The sequence below is a fragment of the Megalobrama amblycephala genome, linkage group LG11 (genome assembly GCF_018812025.1).
Source record: "Megalobrama amblycephala isolate DHTTF-2021 linkage group LG11, ASM1881202v1, whole genome shotgun sequence".
Classification (NCBI taxonomy): Eukaryota; Metazoa; Chordata; class Actinopteri; order Cypriniformes; family Xenocyprididae; genus Megalobrama; species Megalobrama amblycephala.
In genome coordinates this window covers 11,479,643-11,496,919 of record NC_063054.1, presented here as the reverse complement: position 1 = coordinate 11,496,919, position 17,277 = coordinate 11,479,643, and the positions used below count along the sequence as shown (strand labels likewise).

At 44.4% G+C, this 17,277-nt stretch overlaps 2 protein-coding genes across 3 annotated transcripts in view; both read left to right on the top strand.

Annotated features, from left to right (window-relative positions):
- Positions 1-17,277, top strand: part of fkbp10a (FKBP prolyl isomerase 10a) — a 203,181-nt gene that overhangs the window by 159,268 nt on the left and 26,636 nt on the right. The gene's annotated exons all lie outside the window — the stretch shown is intronic.
- On the top strand, positions 8,926-14,474 carry LOC125277693. The gene is made up of 3 exons (XM_048206144.1): positions 8,926-9,850; positions 10,189-11,135; positions 11,265-14,474. The coding sequence occupies exons 1-3, from the start codon at positions 9,607-9,609 to the stop codon at positions 11,811-11,813; spliced, it is 1,740 nt and encodes a 579-aa protein (XP_048062101.1). The 5' UTR covers positions 8,926-9,606; the 3' UTR covers positions 11,814-14,474.

The window sequence follows — 17,277 nt, the reverse complement described above, 5'->3', positions numbered from 1 at the left end:
TAAAAATGATGTATCTAGTCTACTGAGAATTCTTGTTGTTACAAGTGGTGCTGCAGCAGGGATGAGGCAGAATCGGTACTTCTACAAAACAGGGTATTTATTAAACAAAGGATCAGAACAGCAGACACATCTAACAAACAACAAGAACGGACAAGGAGTGCAGGGAGTGAGTCCAATATAAAGGGTGTGCAAACGACGAAGGCCAGGTGCAGGGAATCCAGGGAGAGCCGGAGAGATGATGAGGGAAGTGCATTCAGGTGTGGAACAGGCCATATCTTACATCTTAAGCCATATATTATTTTTGTGTAGTGATGTAATTATATTTCTGTGCCATTCTATTAAGTTAACTGAACAATAAGCTAGTAATTATGTTTAATTACTAGTTTATTTATGCTTAACTAATGCATAATTCGGGACCCTTAAAATGTAAAATGAATCATTAATTTCTAGTGTGTTCATTCTTAACTAATGCTTAATTGTGAACAAGTTAATCATTAATGCTTAATAATGCATTATTCTGGACCCTTAAAATAAAGTGTTACCCTGTTGTTTACTTGACAGTAAATATTGTAATGTTTTATGTCACATTGACATTACAAGAATTTTAATGTCACAATGACATTACAAGAGCTCTTTTAGTTTTATCAAGCACTTTGTTTTGGGTCCTTTTTTGTTAGTTTTATTCTGCTTTCGCAATGTGACACAAACAACATTGTGCTCTTGCGATTAACCCAATTTATTAAAGTCCCATAATGTATGCCACTTGCTAGAAATCTCATGTGTCTTTCCCATTTTTTCATTGGTTGTTTCACTGTGATATTTCTAATGTTGGGAAACGTAATAGACCTGACCATAGACCTTACTTTTTTATTGATCAAAAAGATCTTTGAATTATCTGTCAGTGTTTTTTTAAACATAAACTTAGAGGTTAATAAATCCCTTTATTATAATGCTATAATAAAGTTCATGGAATGAGTTCAATTCATTTATAAAGCAGCTCTGGAGAAAACAGTGGTGTCATCATCCAGCTAAGTTCAGTTCTCATCCAATAGATTCAGTGCAGTCAAGTCAATAATGTTGCCGAATATCAAGTGTCCCTAACTATGCAAGTCAGAAGCGACAGTGGCAAGGAATGTACACAGTTCCCTTAGATACAGAACGAGTACTGTGTCATTTGTCTTATTATTATAAGACAAGACGCTATGGGGAAAACTCCTTTTCTCCAATTTCTGAAGCCTTTTTCGATCACGCAGTGAAACTGCATGGCCATTGGTCCGTGGGGTTGTAAGTAAACGAACCAATGACGGCGCGGCAGAGCCGTGCGAGCCCTCTCGAGCCCGCCAAAAGGGGAGGGGTATCGAGCTATATAAGCGGCCATCTCACCTTGGCAAACTGATTTACTTCGACTGAAGCGACGGCATGAGGTGGCCTGCGAGTAGCACGGCAGAGTACGCAGTACTCGTTCCGTATCTAAGGGAACCGAGGTTACATTAATAACAGAGTACGTTCCCTTTCGATACTACACTCGTATTGCGTCGTTTGTCTTTTGTCTTATTATTATAAGACAAGGCGCTAAGGGGACAGTTCAATCACGTCGTGCAACGAAGGGGGGATTACAGAGCATCCGGGCAGAGTGCTAAGAAAGGGCTTGTGACGGATACCCATAGGACAGGATAGCCTGGACAATCAGGGACTGAAAGACACTGTAGTCATCCTCCTAATCCTATATAGCCTAGGCACCAGCGGGGTCTAGGACACATATAGGGATCACAAAATATAGTCAAACCCAGACATGGTCGGGGTCATATCAGAAAATCAGTCCTCAGGGACCTACATCGAAGGGACAGAGTAGGTTCAACTCCTGATCATCCTAAGAAGGAGGAAGAGCGGAGAGAATGACCATCTGCGCCCTAAAGGCCGTGGATAGGACCTTCGGGACGTATCCATGTCTCGGTTTCAGGACGACTTTGGAATTGTTAGGCCCGAATTCAAGACAGGAGGGCCTCACAGAGAGCGCTTGTAAATCTCCCACATGCTTAACCGATGCTAAAGCTAGCAGTAAGTTGTTTTTTAGTGGCAGGGGCCGTAAGTTGGTAGTCTGGATTGGCTCAAAGGGAGGGCCTTTAAGGCCGCTAAGAACCAAAGATAGGTCCCAGGTAGGAACCGTGAAAGGACGAGGAGGATTCAGCCTCCTGGACCCTTTCAGGAAGCGAACAACAAGGTTGTTTCTCCCTATTGACTGCCCTGCTACAGGAGCATGGGAGGCCGCTATAGCTGCGATATGGACCTTAAGGGTAGAGGGAGTACAGCCTCTAACCATTAAGTTTTGAAGGAAGGACAATATCTGGGATATGTCACAAGTAAATGGGTCCTCGCCCCGTGCTGTACACCAGGCAGCAAAGACAGACCATTTAAGGGAGTAGAGACGTCTCATTGACGGAGCTCAAGCTTGTGAGATAGTATTTAAGATGTTCTCGGGGAGGTTTGCAGGCTCCCATTGAGAGACCACACATGAAGATCCCACAGCTCGGGTCTAGGGTGCCATATCGTCCCTCTCGCTTGAGGCCATGGCCTGTGCAGCAAATTAGCTCAAAATAAATATGAATAATTAATCATAACTAGTTATAATTAATTATTAATATTTTAATCAGTTAATAAAATTAACTTAATGTAATAAAATTAATATTACCATCAATTAACCTGGTGTTCAATGAACACACAGTGTTAATTGTTTATTAATTCTAAGAAATGTCCATTTCCAGGTTATGGGAAATAACAATCTTATTCTACTAAAAGCCTGTAGTCAGGACCGACATGAATAGGGACTCCCGTATATGAGCGCAAAACACGGACAACCTTACGTGTTACATGAACAAGACTTTATTAACTAGACTAAACACTTAAACTACTCTAACATTCACACACATACATGCATACAGTTTACCAAGAGAGAGAGAGCTAAAGCAGAGGACAGGAAGCAAGAGGTTACAGCATTGTTGGACATTTCAGCAGATCAACAGCCTTGAGCAAACCACCAGTTTAGTTTTAACAGGCCCTTCTTTAAAAGGGGTAAGGATACTCAATGTATCCGATAATGAGACTAAGTTTGATACTTGCATGTCTCTCCAAGTTGAATTAAAACTGTCCTGATGCAATTTGTGGAGGCTCCTGTTGAATCTTTGCTGATATTGTCTTGATGAAAGAGAACCAGTTGGATTCAGAGGATCTTTGGTGAATGGAAGGTCTAGGCCAAGGCCTGGCACAAGCTTGGGGTTCCTTAGAAGCTTCTAGCTTCTTAAAGCGTCATCTTGATGTCAGCATTTGTCAGTAAAAAAAAAGAAGAAGAGGAGGAAGAGCAGGAAGAGAGGGGTTTTATCTTGTGATCCGTGAATATAAGGGGTGAAGACGTCACACCCTCTTAAGGTGTCTGAGCCAATAAGGAGTTGCCCCCTCGCAGGGAAGTTTTACGAGTCTTTGTTCTGTAGCAAGATATTAGCATAAGACACTGGATTGGATGTTTGAGAGAAGAACCCTCTAGATTCTTATAATACTAATGTGTCACAGAGTTAGTAACATGTAACATAAATTACCAAATAGGAAATGAAAGTTGGAGTCCGTAGATACCAAGCATGCTGCCAATGTGATCTCAGTCAACTATACATTTGCAACTATGGAACATTAATACCAAAATAGTTCAAAAGAGAGAATTAATACACAGAATAAAGCCTATAAAAGGAAAGTCATGAGATGGGAAAATTGGATACATGTTTATACATTTCCCAAGTGGTTATATAGAGAATACATAGGATTAAGAGAGTTTATTTGTCCTTCTCAGGAAGAATGAGTCACTAGTCTCTACACAGCATTCTTCTGGATCATAAAAGTACCATATATCTGTAACAGGACACCTAGGTTGGCCTTTGTGCTAGCTACACTTGGGATGCTGGTTGCAGTTTTAGGGGGATGAGTTCAGAGAACTTTGATAGTGAGAGTGAGTTTATGGGTAATTCATTAAATACAATGAATAATTGTGTGGCTGATTGGTGCAGACGCTACACCTGGGACAACTTTTGTGCTGTGTAGCACTCAGCAAACACATCTACAGCGGGGCCAAGGAGACCAGTGGGGGAGACAGGCGAGTCGATGAAGACGGTTTTGTCCGCGTCCTTGATCTCGGTCAAGTTCAACCACAGATGTGCGGCCACGGCCTCATCCAAAGGAGACAGCTTCTCATAACCCTTCTGCTCGACGCCGTCAAAAGAGGTGAGAGCATGAGAGGCAGAAGAATGCAGGCGGGCAGAGTATGGGGTGTGGCACGACTTCATGAGCTCGTCGTGGACCTCCGGGAAGAAGGGCACTGCCTGCTGAGGAGGGGCCTGATGACGTCCTGGCAGGAACCACTCATCAAAGTGGCTGCGTGTGGGCTCCTCAGGTGCAGACCACTCTAACTTGAACTATTCGACGGCCTTTGAGAGCACACTGATGAGCTCTGAGACTATGGAAGCCCTGGCGTCGATAGGCTCGAGCGACGGCAAGGGGGCGTGGTCGTGAGGTGAGCCCGACCAATCCTCGGCGTCCGAGGCAGCTAGGGACATGCTGTGATCCAGCGGCTCACCATCGGATCCCCCGAATGAGACCAGGTTGCTCGCGATGGCAGAAGGGCGCTGGTCCGGGCGGGAGAAACAGATGGGGGAAACCTCTCTCCGTGGAGAGAGTGAGGCACGCGGGACCTAAGCCTACAAGAGCTCACTCTCATCCAAGCACTGAGATCCTCTGTCCCGCTGTTTTTTCCTCATAGGCTCCTGGGAGCAAACAAACGGGAGGGCACGAGGGGCGGAGTCGCTCTCTGAGAAGAAAGCTATCTGTGAGCGCAAAGAGGCCAGACTCATGCTCTCGCAGTGAGAACAGATCATTTCAGTGAGCGGTCTAACATACATGTTGTTGATTTTGATGATTTAAAGGGATAGTTCAACCAAAAATGAAAATTCTGTCATCATTTATTCACCCTCAGGTTGTTTCAAACCTGTAGATATTTCTTTGTTCTGTTGAACACAAAGGAAGATATTTTGAAGAATGTGGGAAACTGAACAGTTCTGGGGCACCATTGACTTTCATATTATTATTTTTTTCTACTATGGAAGTCAGTGGTGCTCCAAATTAGATTGGTTACAAATGTTTTTCAAAATATCTTCCTTTGTGTTCAACAGAACAAAGAAATTTATACAGGTTTGGAATAACTTGAGGGTGAGTAAATGATGACAGAAATTTAATTTTTGGGTGAACTATCCCTTTAACAAGTTTAGACAATTCCTTAGGGATACTACAATACTCTGATGCAATACTGTAGTAGACAGTTGCATGGTTATAATTTTCTCTCTAATATTATCAATCTTGCAAGTAAAGAAGTTTATAAAGTCATTACTGCTGTGCTGTTTGGAAACATTAGAAGTTGAAGCTTTATTTCTTGCTAATTTAGCCTCTCTATCAAATAAATACTTAGGGTTGTGTTTGTTTTCTTCTAAGAGATTTGAAAAATAAGCAGATCTAGCAGTTTTTAAGGCCTTTCTATACGCAATCATACTCTCTCTCCACGAAATGCGAGAAACCTCTAGTTTTATTTTCTTCCAGCTGCACTCCATTTTTCTGGCTGCTCTCTAGAGGGCCCGAGTGTGCTCGTTGTACCACGGCGTTAGGCTGATTTCCTTGATATTCTTTAAGCGCAAAGGAGCAACTGAGTCTAGTGTACTGGAAAAGAGAGAGTCAATAGTTTCTGTTTTAACATCGAGTTCTTCTAAGCTATCTGGTATTCTAAGGAGATGAAACTGATCAGGAAGATTATTTATAAAGCAATCTCAGTGGTAGAAGTGATAGATCTACCATATTTGTGGCAGAGAGATGGTTTTACAGCCTTGACTAAATGTAGTATACACAAGACTAGATAATGATCTGAGATGTCATCACTCTGCTGCAGAATTTCAATGGCATCCATATCGATTCCATGTGACAATATTAAGTCAAGTCATCTTCATTTATATAACGCTTTTCACAATACATATTTTTCAAAGCAGCTTCACAGTCACAATAGGAAAATTATTATCGAGCTAAAGTTGGTTTTTGATTTAAACCCTTCCGTTGAAAATTAGTTAATTATTACTTTAGGAGCCGCTTAACACCTTTCCTACTGAAAACCGAATACCTTTAATGCATTCTTTCCATTCATTTACGTGTTTAGTCTATAGGATTGCGTGTTTGAGTGTGTATGTGCGCAGAGTCTTTTTAAAAAAGTGATATTTGCCAAATTACCTGTCTGGTCCGTATAATACAGAAAAATTAGTTGTGTCCGCAGATCTATGCGAACTGGTATAATTTTGATAACATTTTATCTATACATATGGAAAGGAAAGGGAAGGAGGCCTTCACAGGGGATAGTTTAGTTGACACTTCAGGGCTGCGTTATCATCATATCTAGATGCAGGTCATCTGGATATGGCCTGGATCTGGCAGGCTGTGGCAAACCTCTGGATAAACAGAGAGAGACTAATATTAGCGTAGACGCCATTCTTCTTATGATGTAGCAAGTACATCAGGTGTTATGGGAAGTGTTCCCGGTTCCGGCTGACCTAATCTATGCAGCCTAACAATTTACATGATTTGAATTATAGAAGTAGATAATGGTTTATGTGTATGCAATTTTAAACAGATGTGTTTTTAGTCTATATTTAAACTGAAAGAGTGTGTCTGCTTCCCAAACAGTGATAGGAAGACTGATCCAAAGTTCAGGTGCTAAATAGGAAAAGGATCTACCGCCTGCAGTTGATTTTGATATTCTAGGTATTATCAACTGTCCAGAATTCTGAGATCGCAATAGAGGTGAAGGACTATAATGCATTAAGATCTCACTCAGGTACTGGGGAGCTAAACCATTTAGTGATTTGTAGGTAAGTATCAAGATTTTAAAATCTATACGATACAATGCAGTGTTGACAGAACCAGGCTAATATGGTCATACGTAGTTTTCGGTACGTATCCTAGTGATAAAGATGAATTAACCACATTAAGAAGGGGATCTACGACCTCTGGAAGCATCTCTTTCAATAACTTAGTCGGTATAGGGTCTAACATACATGTTGTTGATTATTTAAATGGTTAGTTCACCCAAAAATGAAAATTCTGTCATTTATTACTCGTCCTAATGCCGTTCCACACCCATAAGACCTTCATTAATCTTCGGAACGCAAATTAAGATATTTTTGTTGAAATCCGATGACTCCGTGAGGCCTGCATTGGGAGCAATGACATTTCCTCTCTCAAGATCCATAAAGGTACTAAAAACATATTTAAATCAGTTCATGTGAGTATAGTGGTTCAATATTAATATTATAAAGAGACGAGAATATTTTTGGTGCGCCAAAAAAAAAAAAAAGACTTATATAGTGATGGCTGATTTCAAAGCACTGCTTCAGGAAGCTTCAAAGCATTATGAATCAGCGTGTCAAATCAGCGGTTCAGAGAGCCAAAGTCACATGATTTCAGCAGTTTGGCGGTTTGACATGCGATCCGAATCATGATTCAACACAGAAGAATCATAACACTCCAAAGCTTCCTGAAGCAGTGTTTTGAAATCAGCCATCACTAAATAAGTCGTTATTTTGTTTTTTTGGCGTACCAAAAATATTCTCGTCGCTTTATAATATTAATATTGAACCACTGTACTCACATGAACTGATTTAAGTATGTTTTTAGTACATTAATGGATCTTGAGAGAGGAAATGTCATTGCTGGCTATGGAGGCCTCACTGAGCCATCGGATTTCAACAAAAATATCTTAATTTGTGTTCCGAAGATTAACAAAGGACTCACGGGTGTGGAATGGCATGAGGGTGAGTAATAAATGACATTATTTTTATTTTTGGGTGAACTAACCCTTTAACAAGTTTAGACAATTCTTCATGTCCTAAAGCATCGAATGAATGGAATTTTTTCTCAGGGACACTACAGTGCACTGTCTGACGTGATACTGTATAGACAGTTGCATGGTTAAAATTTTTTCTGTAATATTATCAATCTTGCAAGTAAAGAAGTTCATAAAGTCATTACTGCTGTAACATCAGAAGTTGAAGCTTTATTTCTCGTTAATTTGCAATCTTTAGTGGTAGAAGTGATTGTTCTACCATATTTATGGCAGGGTGGCGGTTTTGCAGCCTTGGCTAAATGTAGTATACACAAGACTAAATAATGATCTGAGATGTCATCGCTCTGCTGCAGAATTTCAACGGCATCAATATTGATTCCATGTGACAATATTAGATCTAAAGTATGATTATGACAATGAGTGGGTCCTGACACGTGTTGTCTAACTCCAATAGAGTTTAGAATGTCTGTAAATGCCAATCTCAATGTGTCTTTTTCATTATCTACTTCGATATTAAAATCATCAACAATTATCCACAGCCAGTACTAACTCTGATAGAAAATCAGCAAATTCTTTGGTAAAGTCTATATGGTGCCCTGGTGGCCTATATACAGTAGCCAGCACAAATGTCAAATGGGATTTGTCGCTTACATTACATAACGTTACATAAAGCACCATCACATAGAATTAATTATATTTGAAAGACTTTTGAGTAATATTGAAGATATTACTATAAATTACAGCAACACCTACCCCTTTGCCTTTCAGTCGAGGCTCGTGTTGATAATAGTAACCTTGAGGCGTGGACTTGTTTAAAGAGCCAGGTTTCTGTCAAACATAGCACATCGAGATTATTGTCTGTGATAATATAATTTACAATAAGTGTTTTTGAAGAAAGGGATCTAATATTCAGCAACTCAAGCTTTATCATTTGTTTATCACTATCATATGTGTTTTTTATTTATTGAACATCAATTAAATTTCACCCTTAAATGGGTTTGGGAGTTTTTTGTATTTACTAATTCGGGGTACAGACAGAGTCTCTATGTGATGATATCTAGGTGAAAGAGTCTCTATGTGTTTATCTGTATTTATCTGACTTCTGTGACGTGAGACAGCTAGCAGATGGTCAGTTTAGCCAATCTGTCTGCTTCCTGACCTGGGCCCCAGTTTGTCATGTTTCAGCTCTAAGACTGTATGCCATATTACTAGAGGGAAGAGCGGAACCATCCTAGGAGGGATGAATACCATCTCTTTTCAACAGGTCAGGTCTGCCCCAAAAACTTTTCCAGTTGTCTATGAACCCTATATTATTCTGCAGACATCACTTAGACAGCCAGCCATTGAGTGATGATAGTCTGCAAAGTATACTTGCGAGTTCACATACCTCTTTAACACTAGAAGTCCCAGAGATTTGTAACCCTCCTTTAGCCAAGTGGATGCTAACTGGCTAGTCTTTTGGCTATCATTAGCATCAATTCATGTGTAAATATGGTCATTACCTGAGCAATCTGCAGGGGGGTTGGGTGTGTGTGTGTGAATGGTTGCTGGTGGCTTGTTTGTATGTGTGGGGGAGGGAGGGCTGCTAAAAGCAGAGAACTTGATTGACCATGTCTCACATTGGCATGTAGGGTCTTGCCCAGGTGTAAACAGGTATGAATTAGCACATCTAATTGCATGCAGCTTGCTCTCAAATGAGAGGTAATTCCTTTTGTGCTGAGGTGGATAAAATCTCACTGCACATAGCCTACTACTTCAGTGCCCTCAAGAATTCTGTGGTGTCCGAACCTCCTCTCCAAGAAAAGAAAATGCAGAGAAGACTCACCACTCAGCAGGCCTTGGAAATGATCCTGAGTGAAGTAAACCCTTGTGACTCAGATGGAGAAGACATAGAACTTCAGCCGGATTCGGACTCAGAGCTGTCTGATCTGTCTTCAGGTTAAGTTTCATTTCATATTATTTCCTATTTCATTTCAAACCAGTAAGTGGAAAACACCAAAAAAGCAGAGTGGAGTGACATAAATATTTACTCTGCCTTTTTTGTATTGTCCACTTTTTTGTTTGTACTACTTAGCAGACATTCACTGCCATCTGAAGTGCAAAACATTATTAGTTGTTTCTTTGCTTTAGTTGTATCTTTTTTTTTAGGAAGATATTTCAGACATTATTCCGATACAGAGAAGGAGATACTGGAATTATTATTAGTATCTATGCATGCATTTGTGATATCATTTGACTTTTCCATTGCTCACAATTTGAATTTGTTCACACTGCAGATGAGGAGACTGCTCCTCAACCAAAAAAGAGAGCCCGTTTGGGGACTGACCTGACAGAGACAGCGAAAGATGGCACAGTGTGGCGTGAAGAACAGGTGGGGACACGTCTCCCTTTCACCCCAATCAAAGCGTACGCTGCAGATGGAGAGCCAACGGCTAAGGCCAGGAAAAGTATCTCGAGTCGCCTTCAGAGCTTCCTGTGTTTCATCACTCTTGACATGCTTCATAGCATTCAAGAATGGACTATTCAACATGCACAGGAAACAGAGCATGTTCATTGGTTCATGGCCCTCCCTGAACTAATGGCATTTATTGCAATTGTCATCTTGCGGGGGCTTACCAAGGTTCCATCACTACGTGACTGCTGGTCAGCAAACCTGGGAAACCCACATATCATTGGAACAATGCCGCGAAACCGCTTCCAAGACATCATGCGTCACCTACGCTTTGATGACAGGTCCACCCGGAGTGATCGAGCAAAGACTGATAAGTTTGCTGCAATTTCCAGTGTGTGGGCATCATTTGTCACCAATTGCATCACGTCCTACAACGCTGGTCTACATATTACCGTTGATGAAGAGCTTTTCCCGTCAAAGACTCGCTGCTGTTTCCTGCAGTATATTGCAACTAAACCTGACAAGTTTGGGATCAAGTTTTGGGTGGCTTGCGACCTAAAATCCAAGTACATTTGTAATGTCCTCCCATATCTTGGCAAGGACCCTAGTCGTCCCAGTGGAGAGAGACTGTCTGAAAATGTAGTGATGAGGCTGATGGAACCATTCCTAGACAAGGGCAGAAATGTTACCACGGACAATTTTTTCACATCGCTGTCACTTGCGCATAAACTTCTTAGCCGGAAAACCACCATCCTCAGCACAGTCAACAAGATTCGCCGGGAAATCCCTCAATCCGCTAGACACACAGATCGCAATGAATTCACCACTCAGGTATGTTGCAGGTCTTTTGAGGTTCTATGTTTATGTGTTTCTAATTTTTAGAATCAACACCGCCAAGTGTGTCATTGTGTCATTGTGTGTAAAAGTGCTATGAAAATAACAATTTATCTTATTTATTAGGTGTTTTCAACCACTGCTGCTACGCTGACGGCGTATGCGCCCAAACGGAAGAAGACCGTCTACATTCTTAGCAGCATGCACAGCGTGATTCAGACTGATAATACCACCAAAAGGAAGCCAAACACTGTCACCCTTTACAACACCACAAAGTGCGGCGTGGATGTGATGGACCAGATGGCGCGGGAGTACACTGTCCGCACAGGGACACGGCGCTGGCCAGTTGCCGTGTTCTATAACATGATTGACATGGCAGCACTGAATGCACATGTGCTGTATCAAGCATGCACCGGAAGGCAGGAAAGACGGGTGGACTTCCTGGTGGAGCTTGCAAGAGAGTTGGCTAACTCTCATATGTGTGCGAAGAAGGCAAGAAAAGAACAATTGCTTCGGACACAACCCTCCACACCTAGCCCTGGAAAAAGAGCCATGTGTCAGGTCAAACACCAATGCAAGAACAATCATGCCACTGTGCGATGTGTTCACTGCTACAGATACACATGTGGTAAATGCAGACGGGAGATACCATGGCAGTGCCAGGATTGTGAGTGATTGCTGGAATGTACTCACTCACTTTTTAATATTATTTGTAAATATGTGTACAAATGGTTGGTTTCTTTATTTTATTTTGTACTATTTTTATCAATAAATCTCAGCAACAAAGGAAAAAAAAAACATGTGTGTTGATTTCTCCCTAAGATGGCAAAGTGAAACACAAGTTTCCTTGAAGTGGCTCAGCATGGCCCCACATTGTTTACATAACAAAAGCAACTGTTCACAGCTGATTAAGGATATTAGCCTGAAGCCTTCCAGCCCATCGGCTGTCCTGCGGGTTTTATATGTTGAAAAGCCAAATGGCTGCTCTCTGGGACTTCTAGTGTTAAGGTTCATTTTAGTGATCTCCAATTAGCGAAGTCAAACATCATTAGTGCTGATGTGAATAATAATCTTAGAGTATTTATGATTAGCATTAGCCAGCACTTTTAAATTTGCTTTGATGTCAGGCGCTCTGGCTCCCAGCAAACATTTGACTATGGTGGCTGGTGTCTCTATTTTCACATTCTGTGTCATAGACTCGCCAATAACTAGGGCACTTTCAACAGGATTTTCAGCATCACTGAGTGGGGAGAACCTGTTTGATGTTCTAAGCAGAACGGAAGAGTGGTGTTTTGCCCTGCGACTATGCCGTCTCACAGTCACTCAGTTGCTCTACAGCCTGAACCGAACAATGTAAGCTAGTCGCATCCAAAATAGTATCTAAAGCCCTAGAATTCTTACTGTCCTCAATTAAAGTTGGATGCGTGTTGGCTCTAATTCTGAAATCTTCTCTGTCAGCCTGACTATCTCCCTGCTTTTATCACATGTGTAAATCTCACCGCTGACAGAGAAAGCTATACTAAGCATGTGACAGGCAGTGCAAGTAATGATAACAGGGAAAGATGACATGACTCACTGTATTTGTAGACTGATCCGACTTACCACAGTTGTTTGATGGACTCATAGAAAAAGAAGCGCGCAAGAGAAAAAGACGGTAGGCACGGATGACAAGTTAACAGGCTAGCAAAATGCTAACGCATTGTGATAGCGATTTAGATTAAACGCTAGCGACGTCAGATTGTGATAGGCAATATTAGACAATATCAGATATATGGTAATGATAATGTAAACAACAATCAATGATAGTAAATTGATTCAAAACAAAGTTATACGGAGCTGCAGACACAAAGCATTCGGCAGCGAGGCAGACAGGAGCAGATAGGAGGGGTCATGATATTTAATTGGAGAATAAAAAACTTTGGGAGAAACCAGACGAACAAACATGGGGTGGTTTAATTCCAGGTTGCATCAAAATTCGGATTGTGGATTGATATTGTCACAGACACGTCAGGTTCCACCTCACTCCCTTACCCACGCACCCAATCACCGGAGTACTGATCACCGCCACCTGCAACTCATTATCACCATGATCACCTCACTACTTAAGCCCCACACTCACACACACACATTGTCCGGTCTCGTTCATGATACACTAGTTGTATGCTTAGCTCAAGGACTCCCAAAACGACACTTACCTGTCTCCATACTCTCCATCGTCTCCATCGTCTCCTGGTCTCCTTGTGTCTCTACCTACCTGTGTGTGTGAGTGTTCCCGTCTGCCAACTCCAACGTCTTCATCGAACTGCATCTGCAATACAAACAAGGACAGTATTACCTCTCTTTCATCCTCAAGATCTTCATTACCATTATTGCACTTACCTGTTGCTCTGCTGATTTTTCTAAATAAACATCCAAACTGCATTTACATCTGTCTCCGGTGTCTCTACTGTAACAGAAGACCGGACCATAACAGCTTACAATCAGCATGAGCCGTCAAGACCCTTTCCAGGAGCTCGTGGATGCAGTTCGGCGAGCACTCACTCCTCAACCACCGTCACCATCACCAGCACCAGCCACCGCTGCTGCCACCGCCGCCACAGTCACCTCTACTTCGCCGGTATTCACCGCCAGTCCCATGGCCAAACCGGCGCCCTACTCAGGAAAGGCGGAGGATTGCAGCGGATTCCTCCTTCAGTGTGAGCTGGTCCTGGAGATGCAGCCGCACCTCTACCCCACCGATACGGCGAAAATAGCGTTCATTATTTCCCAACTGCAAGGTAAGGCCCTACAATGGGCAGATTCGCTCTGGACTCAAAATGGATCAGTTGTCAAATCCTACACGGCATTCGTTACCCACTTCAGAGAAGTCTTCGGAAAACCTTTGGCAGATTCTTCAACTGGTGAGAAATTGTATAATTTAAAACAAGGAAATAAGACTGTTAACGATTATGCCTTGCAGTTCAGAACGCTCGCCGCAACCAGCGGATGGAATGAACAAGCCCTCATCACTACCTTTCGACAAGGTCTGGAGCCAAACGTGCGGCTGCATCTCGCTGCATACGAGGACTCCATAGGACTTGAAAGATTCATCCAACTCGCCATCCGCGTGGGTTCTCGTATGCAGTCGTGTCTCCTCGAGCACCAGGGCCAGTCACAGGCTACACCTCTCCTCCGTCGGTCCGAACCCGTCAGCTCCCCAGAACCAGCCCCCGAGCCCATGCAAGTGGATAACTCCCGTTTGTCACCCACAGAAAGACAGAGAAGGCTGACCCTGAATCTATGCTTATACTGTGGATCTCCTGGGCATGTCATCTCCACATGCCCAACCCGTCCTCCTCGACCTGTGGGGAGTGCTATCATTCCCTCTATCCAAAAGATGAAACCACTCACTACTGTAGTAAACCTTACTGCTGCTAATGCTTCCATTCCAGTGGTGGCGCTCCTCGATTCAGGGTCAGCAGGAAATTTCATCTCCGGCGCCCTCTGTCGACACCTCGGGATTAAGACCTCGCCTTCTCCGATTAACTACCAGGTCCACTCTATCACGGGCAAACCCCTGAGCCGCAAGACGATTCGACGCGTCACTGGACCCCTTCAACTGCACGTGGGTATCTTCCACACCGAATCCATCCATCTGCTGGTTCTGGAGGAATCCACCGCTGACGTGGTTCTAGGGCGCCCGTGGCTGGAACTCCACAATCCCAACATCTCGTGGCGCACGGGCGAAGTCCTGAAGTGGGGCGACCACTGTTTCCCTGGCTGTTTTCCAGAACTTCCCATTCCAAGATCTCCTCTCTCAACAAGTCTCTCCATCAACGCTACCTCCATCGAAAGCCCCATGGAAAAACGCTCCGTCGAAGTTCCACCCGACTACGCCCCCTTCAGTGACGTCTTCTGCCCGCAACGCGCCTCCAAGCTTCCTCCACACCGGCCATGGGACTGTGCCATCGATCTGTTACCGGGTGAACCAGTGCCCAGGGGACGCATATACCCCCTGTCAGTACCGGAGGAGAAGGCCATGGAGGAATACATCAAAGAGGCCCTTAATCAAGGATACATCCGCCCGTCTACTTCCCCTGCTGCTTCAAGCTTCTTCTTCTTGGCCAAGAAGGACGGAGGCTTGAGGCCTTGCATTGATTACCGCTCATTAAACAAGATTACAGTCAAATTCCGGTATCCACTTCCCCTCGTCCTGGAACATCTCCGCGGTGCCACTGTGTTCACCAAGCTGGACCTCCGCAGCGCGTACAACCTCATCCGGATACGCGAGGGGGACGAGTGGAAGACCGCCTTCGTCACGCCCACCGGCCACTATGAATACCTAGTTATGCCGTATGGCCTGGTCAACGCCCCCTCCGTATTCCAGGACTTTATCCATGAGGTGCTCCGGGAGTTCCTCCACAAGTTCGTTCTCGTGTATATTGATGACATCCTCATCTACTCCCGGAGCTTGGCCGAACATCGCCACCACGTTGCGGAGGTCCTCAAGTGCTTACGGCAGTTCCATCTCTTCCTAAAAGCAGAGAAGTGCTCGTTCCATCAGCCCTCAGTCCACTTCCTAGGATATGTGATTGACCACAGTGGCATCCGGATGGACGAGGGGAAGGTCTCTGCCATCCAGAACTGGCCCACTCCAAGTACCATAAAAGAACTCCAACGTTTCCTCGGATTTTCCAATTTCTACCGCCGATTCATCAAGAATTACAGCACCATAGTCAGTCCACTCACCAACCTCCTCCGGAAGCAGCCCAAGTCTCTGTCCTGGTCCCAGCCTGCCACAGAAGCTTTTGAGTCACTCAAGAAGGCCTTCACCACCGCTCCCCTCCTCGTCCACCCCAATCCAGACCTACCATTCGTCATGGAGGTGGACGCCTCCACCACCGGAGTGGGAGCGGTACTATCACAGCAGCAGGGGAACCCAAGTAGGCTCCATCCATGCGCCTTCTTCTCCCGTAAGCTCAACCTGGCGGAGGTGAATTATGATATCGGGGATCGCGAACTCCTGGCTGTAAAGCTCGCCCTTGAAGAGTGGAGGCATTGGTTGGAGGGGGCAAACCACCCATTCCAAGTTCTAACCGACCATAAGAACCTCGAGTATCTGAAAGCTGCCAAGCGACTCAACCCTCGTCAAGCCCGGTGGGCGATGTTCTTCTCACGATTCAACTTCACAATTTCATACCGCCCTGGTGTCAAGAACATTAAAGCCGATGCTCTCTCACGTCTCCACGCCCCCGAGGAAAAGAACGACGAACCTGAACCTATCCTGCCTGAAACCCTCTTCGTGAGCCCCATCGAATGGTCAGAAGAGACCTTACCCTCCTCCAATGCCTCCTCACGCACTCCGCCGGGTTGCCCCCAAGGCTTACGCTACATCACCCGGACACGACGCACTCCACTCCTGCACTCCGTTCACTCTTCACTTGGCACTGGTCACCCGGGGGTCAATGAGACCCTCTCGCTGCTTAAACAGCGCTTCTGGTGGCCCAACATGGCCAGCGACGTCAGAAGGTACGTGCAGGGCTGCAGGGAGTGCGCCATCTCCAAGAGCCCACGCCATCTACCAACCGGCAAGCTCAATCCTCTGCCCGTTCCTGAGAGACCCTGGTCACACCTGGGAGTGGATTTCGTCACGGATCTCCCAGAGTCTGATGGTCACACCTGCATTCTGGTCGTCGTGGACCGTTTCTCCAAAGCCTGCCGTCTAATACCCCTGGAAGGTCTACCGACTGCCATGGCCACAGCGGAATTAATGTTCAACCATGTCTTTCGTCACTATGGAATCCCCGAAGATATAGTCTCTGACAGAGGACCTCAATTCGTCTCTCGAGTCTGGAAGGCGTTCTTCTCCCTCCTGGGTGTGACCGTCAGCCTATCGTCTGGATACCATCCTCAGTCGAACGGGCAGACGGAACGGAAGATCCAGGAACCAGTACCTGGGTTGGGCCGAGTACGCCCAGAACTCCCTCCGTCAAGCCACTACTGGATTAACACCTTTCCAATGCGTACTCGGTTTCCAACCCCCACTGTTCCCCTGGGACGGGGAACCCTCCAACGTTCCTGCAGTTGACTACTGGTTCCGGGAGAGCGAGAGGGTATGGGACTCAGCTCACCACCAGCTGCAGAGAGCCCTGCGCAGGCG

Excerpts from the sequence above, each read along its gene's own strand:
- LOC125277693 (XM_048206144.1), top strand. The coding sequence starts at position 9,607 with ATGAGAGGTAATTCCTTTTGTGCTGAGGTGGATAAAATCTCACTGCAC. Across the intron at positions 9,851-10,188 it reads GCTGTCTGATCTGTCTTCAG|ATGAGGAGACTGCTCCTCAA; the intron begins GTTAAGTTTCAT and ends TTCACACTGCAG. Across the intron at positions 11,136-11,264 it reads GCAATGAATTCACCACTCAG|GTGTTTTCAACCACTGCTGC; the intron begins GTATGTTGCAGG and ends CTTATTTATTAG.